This window comes from Myotis yumanensis, unplaced genomic scaffold (genome assembly GCF_028538775.1).
Source record: "Myotis yumanensis isolate MYYU_CA2020_CCGP unplaced genomic scaffold, mMyoYum1.0.hap1 SCAF_3, whole genome shotgun sequence".
In the NCBI taxonomy this organism is placed as follows: Eukaryota; Metazoa; Chordata; class Mammalia; order Chiroptera; family Vespertilionidae; genus Myotis; species Myotis yumanensis.
The window spans coordinates 166,558,262-166,565,173 of NW_027223754.1; the positions used below are offsets into that span (position 1 = coordinate 166,558,262).

General features: G+C 49.3%; 1 protein-coding gene across 4 annotated transcripts; it reads right to left on the reverse strand.

The window, feature by feature from the left end:
• Positions 1–374: 374 nt before the first annotated feature.
• TMEM106C (transmembrane protein 106C) lies at positions 375–6,687 on the reverse strand. Of its 4 annotated transcripts, none has more exons than XM_070410347.1 (8): positions 6,635–6,687; positions 5,934–6,187; positions 4,616–4,679; positions 3,980–4,139; positions 3,748–3,888; positions 3,241–3,290; positions 2,719–2,772; positions 375–1,092 (listed from the first exon to the last, which is right to left on the reverse strand). In XM_070410347.1, exons 2-8 carry the CDS (start codon positions 6,115–6,117, stop codon positions 996–998), a joined length of 750 nt encoding a protein of 249 aa, XP_070266448.1. In that variant the 5' UTR covers positions 6,118–6,187; positions 6,635–6,687; the 3' UTR covers positions 375–995. The 4 variants fall into 4 exon arrangements, with proteins under 4 accessions (XP_070266448.1, XP_070266450.1, XP_070266447.1 ...); XM_070410349.1 differs by lacking the exon at positions 6,635–6,687 and adding an exon at positions 6,532–6,605 and having other exon boundaries at positions 5,934–6,145; XM_070410346.1 differs by lacking the exon at positions 6,635–6,687 and adding an exon at positions 6,411–6,516.
• Positions 6,688–6,912: the final 225 nt, after the last annotated feature.

A 6,912-nucleotide genomic window follows, 5' to 3' on the forward strand; every position in this document is an offset into this window, starting at 1 on the left:
TTGTAGCTTGGAGCCAGTTCAAGAAACTTTCAAACTCAAACCAGGCCCCTTTCATCAGAAGGACAGCCAGTGGGTCCGGGTGGTGGTGGTGGGGAAGTTATTCAGTCCCAAGAAGCAGCTTCACTCCTTAGGCATCTCTGCCCTACCTCTTCCAACCTCCAGGGGGCATTAAGTGCTCTGTTTCGGAAGAGCAATAGGGCAGCGCATCACGACCAGAGACCAGGAAAAGTGAGGCTGTTCTCTATGATAAGAGCCTCCGGGGATGGCACACTCAGGGGTTCTTCCCTTCCCATCCTGTGCTGACCTACTTAGCAGGCACCTAATCCACGGCCCCCCGGAGGTGTCTAAGACATCCAGGCAAGAGAAGACGCAGATGAATCAAAAGCAGGGTTTATTTTCCTACCAAACCCCCAATCCATGTTCCAGCCAATGGATGCAGGGTTAATCAAGCCCCACATAGATTCTTAGTAAAAACAATTATAAATTTCTACAAGAAAAAGGTTTTTAAGTTCCTAGGCATTGAGGAACAGATGGAAAAAAATCACATATTGAATGGTCTGCACTTTCTTTTATGTATTCACACGTTCCCGCCCTGCTGCCTCTTCGGTGCGATGAGGTCCTGACAGCTGTGCAGCTGCACTGACAGTCCTACCTCGCGCCCCTCTGGTTCTCTAACCTCGTATCCTGGCATGCTTTCAGCTTATAATCTCCAAGCACAGCTGGCAAGATCTGAATAGAAGTCTTCAAACCTCGAGTGCCTACTATTTGCTGGGCATAGAGTGGGTACTGGGCAGTGATTCGCTGGTTCAGGGAAACGGAAATGGGGCCACAGAGGCGAGGTTTCCTCCCAAGCGGCAGGTGGGTGTTTGCTGGGGATTAAGAGAACCAGTTTCTCCTCTACTTCTACCACCTGGGTAGGTGCAGAACGCAGGCCCTAGGAACGGATGGGGTGTCTCTTCCGAAAGGCACTGCCGTGGGAGAGCCAAAAGCAGTTTCTAAACAGCTGAGAAGTTTGTTCCACAATCCACATAGTGATGTGTCTCCAAGGAGCTCTGGGTCATGTGGCCAATGTACGAAATCTTCACTGAAGTTCTAGGAAAAAGAAACCAAGGAGAATTAATTCTGCTTTTGAGATGAAATAAGAAAAATTGCCCAAATAATTTCTTGCAAACTCAGGCAACAATATCCATGTGTCCCATACACATATTTTCATGGTTATGCAACCAGAAACCCAGAGAGTCTTTCTACATCCACCAAGACGCTGTGACATTCTAAACAAGCATTTCTCAACTGGGGAAGATTTTACCCCACACAGACTTCTGGCAATGTCTGCAGACATTCTGGGTTGTTACAACGGAGGGGGGGAGGTGGTGTTACTGGCATCTGGTGAGCAGAGGCCAGGGATGCCATTAGATATCTTACTATGCACAGGAAAGCACCTACAACAAATAACTGTCTCAGCCAAAATGTCAATAGTGCGAGGCTGGGAAACCTCACTCTACACCAGGGGTAGGAACGTCCAGCCCTCTGGCTGTATGAGACTCACAAAATCCTTTGGTCCGGCCCTGCCAAGGCATTGGGGTGAGTTAATTAAATGTTTGACCAAATATAGCAGACTAATTTTTAAGTTGACAATTTTGTATGGCCCTCGAATGATGTTATAAATACAGTAGGTCCTCAGGTCTACGGCGCCATGTAATGCGATTTTCGCCGTAAGTCGGAACCCACCTACATAAGCACCTACGTCACTCACATGGAGCACATACACAGCAGTAATGAAGTGAAACAGTAAAAAAAAAAAAAAATTAAAAGAAAGATAACAATTCCTGACCTTTACTTGTGGTAAATACAGTAAATAATAAAAAACATAAAGCACATATGTACATATGTTGAAAGGACGGAACTTTTTTTTTTTATTATATATAAATAAATGGGAGATGGCAATGTAACCACGAAACGATGTACGTCGAGTCCGACGTAACCCGAGGACTGCCTGTATCCAAATGGCCCTTGACAGAAAACGGTTCCCTGCCCCTGCTCTACACTCTCCTATTTCAAACGTCTGCAGCAGACCCTTGTCATGGTTCTAGGAGTGACCCTAAAGGTCCATGATATGTGGTAGGTAATTTGTGTGGCTAGAGCAGCTGTGGGCAAACTACGGCCCGCGGGCCGGATCTGGCCCGTTTGAAATGAATAAAACTAAAAAAAAAAAAAAAGACTGTACCCTTTTATGTAATGATGTTTACCTTGAATTTATATTAGTTCACACAAACACTCCATCCATGCTTTTGTTCCGGCCCTCCGGTCCAGTTTAAGAACCCATTGTGGCCCTCGAGTCAAAAAGTTTGCCCACCCCTGGGCTAGAGAGACAGTCTGGCCAAATGCTCAGTACTTACACCTGGAGGAAGCTGTCTGTTCTTTACTAGTCTCGTCAGGATTCTAGAGGGTTCACAGAACTAGACCTTGCTTCACAGAAAACATTATACATCTAATTGTTCATCGTGAGTCTGGGAATTCGTGACGGGGTTTGGACACGGCATCCAGAGGACACCAAAAGTGTACTGTATCTGTGCCTGAAGGCATAGGCGTCCCGTCCCCTCTCTGGCTGGGTGCCTTGTGGGTCACACAGGCTCCCCTGCGCGGAGGTGGTGAGCTCACACAGCCTCATGGTCCAGACTCAAATACAGAGGCCGTGGAACAGGAAGGAGAGCAACGTACCTCATGAAGATCACTATGTTGTGCACCTGGATGTCGGGTAACGTGCAGAAGAAGCTAACAAACAGCAAATACAGAAACAGTCAGTTTAGTTAAAACAAAAACAAAAAAATGAGCAACAGCAAAAGAGTACAGAGTCACACTGTCACGGAGGGCCAGTCAGCCCGGTCGGGGCACCTCCCCTCCCCACACTGGCTCTCCTGACCTCAGCGCTGCCACCGCTGACTGGTTCCCAATCCCTAGTGTCCTTGCACCCTCCCACACCGAGATACTCTGTTTTTTCAAACCCATCATATAAATGCTGGAGCTTGGAAATATCTCTAGTGGCTTAATGTTCTCTTTTAGATATTCCAGCACTTCAGTCACACAGCTAAAAACACATCCTCCAAATAAATCTCAAGACAGCCAAAGTCAGGGAGCCAAAGGCTGAGCCTTAGGGCAGGACCGGCCCCCATCAATCAACTGAGCACAACTTTGCATCCCTTTCATCCAGCGGAGAACACAGAGAGAGAACAGCGTCCTTACTACACATAGGAAAACGGTCCTCCCATCTCCGCCTGCACCAGAAAGTCCACCTGTAAAGAAAACACCAGAATCGGTCTGTGGCCAAGCAGGACTGACACAGAACAATACTGTCATTAGCATCTAAAGACCTGGGACCATCCTTCCATCTCAGACACACGTTTCCCTAAGACTGGCCCTCACACAGACTATGTGCCCCTAACAACTTCTTCCCGCCTCTTCCCTTCGGAGAGGCTAGTGGACCTCAGACTATCATTTTGCCTCATCTTGATTTGTACCCAATTGCTTTCTTTTACATATTCTTTTGTTCCTCTAATATTTAAATGCTAGCTGACTCCCCCACCCCCCTTATAATTTTTCATAATTACAGAGCTCGCCAGGTCTTTCTCATCAACCAGTTCTTATAAGTGGAAATGAGAGGAAAAAGAAAGTAAAGAGGCTATGGCATTCCCACAGCCCCGACTCTTCTCTCAGGCCTATGGGGCGAGGATCCTAAAAACACCGGCATACCAGTTGCTCACTCCGAGGAGGAATGAGAGAGACGTTAGTTGTCATATATGACCCAACCACTGTGTTCATGTACTGAACTTGGCTGGACAGGCTGGTCACTGCCACAGAGTAGAAGTTGGAGTTCCTGATTTTCAGGGTGGCCTGCATCAGGGCAAGGGAGGGAAGCAGTGTAAGTTTCCTGGGTCTGAGACATGCAGGTACACAACCCAGGAAGGGAGGCCCTAAGTCTTACCTTGATGGAGAGGATGACAAGGGAGTCCTGCTTATTAAATGTGACATTCATCATTCTGATGCCGTCATCATCCACAAGGACTGAATGTGGAAATAGGAAGAAAGCCACCAAACCAAATGCCAGGAGGCACAGCAGGACAGACAGGAGGACATACTGCTTGCTGCAAATGACACAGCACATGACCCACGTGGGTAGTCAGATGTCAAAGTCCAATCGGTTAAGATTAAATGCACAGCCAGGACTGACGGGGGCAGGGACAGGAAAGGACAAAGGGCTAGGAACCACAAACCAGGCAAGAATAAGTGCAGAGGCAGAAGCCTTTGCTGTTTGCAATCTGGGAAGGGACGCTGAAGAGGGGAGCTGTGTAGACAGAAACATTTTTTCAACCCCCAGGACACCCCTGCTCCAATTCCTTCCAATCCAGTTCCTTCCCTGGGCCCTCAGAATGTCTCTAGCTTCAAGTTTCCTCCCCCAGATGGTGATGAGGGAAGAGATATCTTTCTTGAGCAAATAGTATTAAAGGAAATGGAGGAATTGACAAGAACAGATAAAAGTTTTCAAAAACTGGCATTTATATGTATAAACAGGGACCAGGGATAGAATTAGGTATTAACAGGAGAGAGGCAGGTAACTCACGTTCTCTGAGGGCGGAGTCTCTGATCACTGTGTGGGATCAAAGCCACCAACTCATTTACTTGCTCTATAAAATAACCAAACAATTATTTTGCTAAAACAAATCTCATGTGTTAGCAGTACTTGCCTTCGCATCGAACATCAGCCTGTCACAACCTCTACTTGTTTGGAATTAGACATAGATTCGCATTTTGGGTCTAATAACTAACTAACTCTATAGAGAGTGTCACAAATTACAAAACATGTATCAGTGCTGCCAGGGCAGTGACGTGGAAGTTGAGAAATCTAGGGTCCGAGACATGCAGGTACACTACCCAGGAAGGGAGGCCCTAAGTCTGGCTTTCCTGCATGGCCTTGGGGAAGGCATTACCCCTTCAGGCCACTGTCTCCTCACCTCTAATATGAAAGCTTTCGAGGAGATGGTTCTTACAGCTCTAACCTTTGTCATGATCTAAAGCTGTATGACTTCCTGGGAACCAGCTTCGAGACATATGACTCTGCACCTAATCCAGGCTCCACTCCTGAGCATTTGTTTTTCTCTCCCCACGTGATATATATATTTTTCAGATCTTAGGTGGTTAATGATTCACCATCTGCTCCCTTGAAAAGAAGCTTCCACGGAGCAAAGCTGTTCCAAGTCTTACACGTGACAACAATAAAGAAACGTGCCTGTCAACAAATCCCACAATGCACAGCAAACTGTGAAAGAGACAACCACAAGCCCAAAGTGGAGTCACTTGCGCTGAAACCCATGACAGTGAACCCAGACTTAATACTTGACCTAATTACAGTTTCAGACTTCTCCAGGAGTGTAATCTTAATCCGTCAGTCTGGAATTTTCTGGTCATGTGGACCCTCTTCATCCTCTCCCCACCCCCACGAGCAATCCCCTTTGCCCGAAACAATCCTTTCTTTTCTTTTGCTAACAACTTTCCTGTTCCACCCAGTTTCTGCCTATAAAAGCATCCACACTGTACAGCTCCTTGGGGCTCCGTTATACTTGGGATGCCGCTCGATTTATGAATCGCTCACTAAAGCCAATTAGATCTTCAAATTTACTCGACTGAATTTTTGCTCTCTAACAAAACCAAAAGTTCCAAGCCAAGGAAACAAAGAACCAAAGAGTGGAAGTGAAGAAAAGAACGGCTTTCAAATACATAAGGAAACCAACAGAAGTTGTGGAACCTGCCCCAATGTATCGGGTCAGCTGATGGCTCCTGTTCAGGGCACCATCTACCACTGTGACATTCCTGCCCAGAGTAAAGGCTCTGTCTGGGAGCAGAAGCCCAGTGGGTACCTCGGGATTCTCAAAGGTTCTCACCTGTGGGAATGTAGCCTGTCCCTTGGCACGTGAGACAGGTGATGCTGTCCCGCCCCGTGAACTCCACATATGGGAACTGGGCAATGGCTTCTTCCTGCTCCCGTTCGTCCAGCATATCCTCTCTGTCATCTTTCTTTCGCTTGTGGGAAGGAAGGCGCGCAGAGGCGGAATGCTGAGACCCCATGGCCAGGGTGTGCCACCTGGGTCATGTCCTAGGGGGCGAAGAGTCCAGGTGGTGCATGTTAATGGCCACACTGCACAAGGAGGGAAGAAACCGAGAAAAGGGAAAACACAACAGTGACCAAACTGCTGTTCTCAGTGTGATCCCAAACACCTGTACAACTTCTCCTGCGCCTTCGTTTTGTAGCAATGCTCCCCGCCCCCTCCGACCCCTCCGTGCAGCTGGAGGGACTGGTCGCCTCCGCCAACCTGCCCAGCTCCTCGCCGTCCCGGGACTCGGGGCACCCCAGCTCCCACCTGGCCCGGCTTGGCCCCTTCTCCGTCTGCTACTGCGAACTCTGTGCCCTCCTCGAGGAAACCTCCGCAACAAACAACGGACACCAAATTAATGGCCAGCCTTAGAGATCCGCCCACTCGCCTGTCAGCCCACGAGGCGGGCTCACGTCACGCCCCCTGGCGAACAGCGACGCTCGGAGACCACCCGCCCCGCCCAGCAGGGAGCGCAGGCCGCAGTCCCGCACCTGCCAGGCGCGAACTCCCAGCAACTCCTTCCTGGGCGCACCCTACCCCGCCCCGCCCCCTGCCCGCCTCCGCGAGTTAACCTGTCCGGGTCTCTGAGCAGCCGCACTCAGTGCGCATGCGCCGAATGGTGAGCGGCCGGGGACGCGGCCTGCGCGTGCGCTCTTCGCGGCCCAGCAGCCCGCGCCGCTATAGGGCTGCCGAGTGCGGGGAGAGCAGCGCCCCAAGCGGCCTGGGGGAGGTAACCGCGCGGAGAGAGCGCTGTTACCCAGAAATGTTG

Excerpts from the sequence above, each read along its gene's own strand:
- TMEM106C (XM_070410347.1), bottom strand. The coding sequence starts at position 6,117 with ATGGGGTCTCAGCATTCCGCCTCTGCGCGCCTTCCTTCCCACAAGCGA. Across the intron at positions 4,680-5,933 it reads GACAGGCTACATTCCCACAG|AGCAAGTAAATGAGTTGGTG; the intron begins GTGAGAACCTTT and ends GTTATTTTATAG. Across the intron at positions 1,093-2,718 it reads AACATAGTGATCTTCATGAG|AACTTCAGTGAAGATTTCGT; the intron begins GTACGTTGCTCT and ends TCTTTTTCCTAG.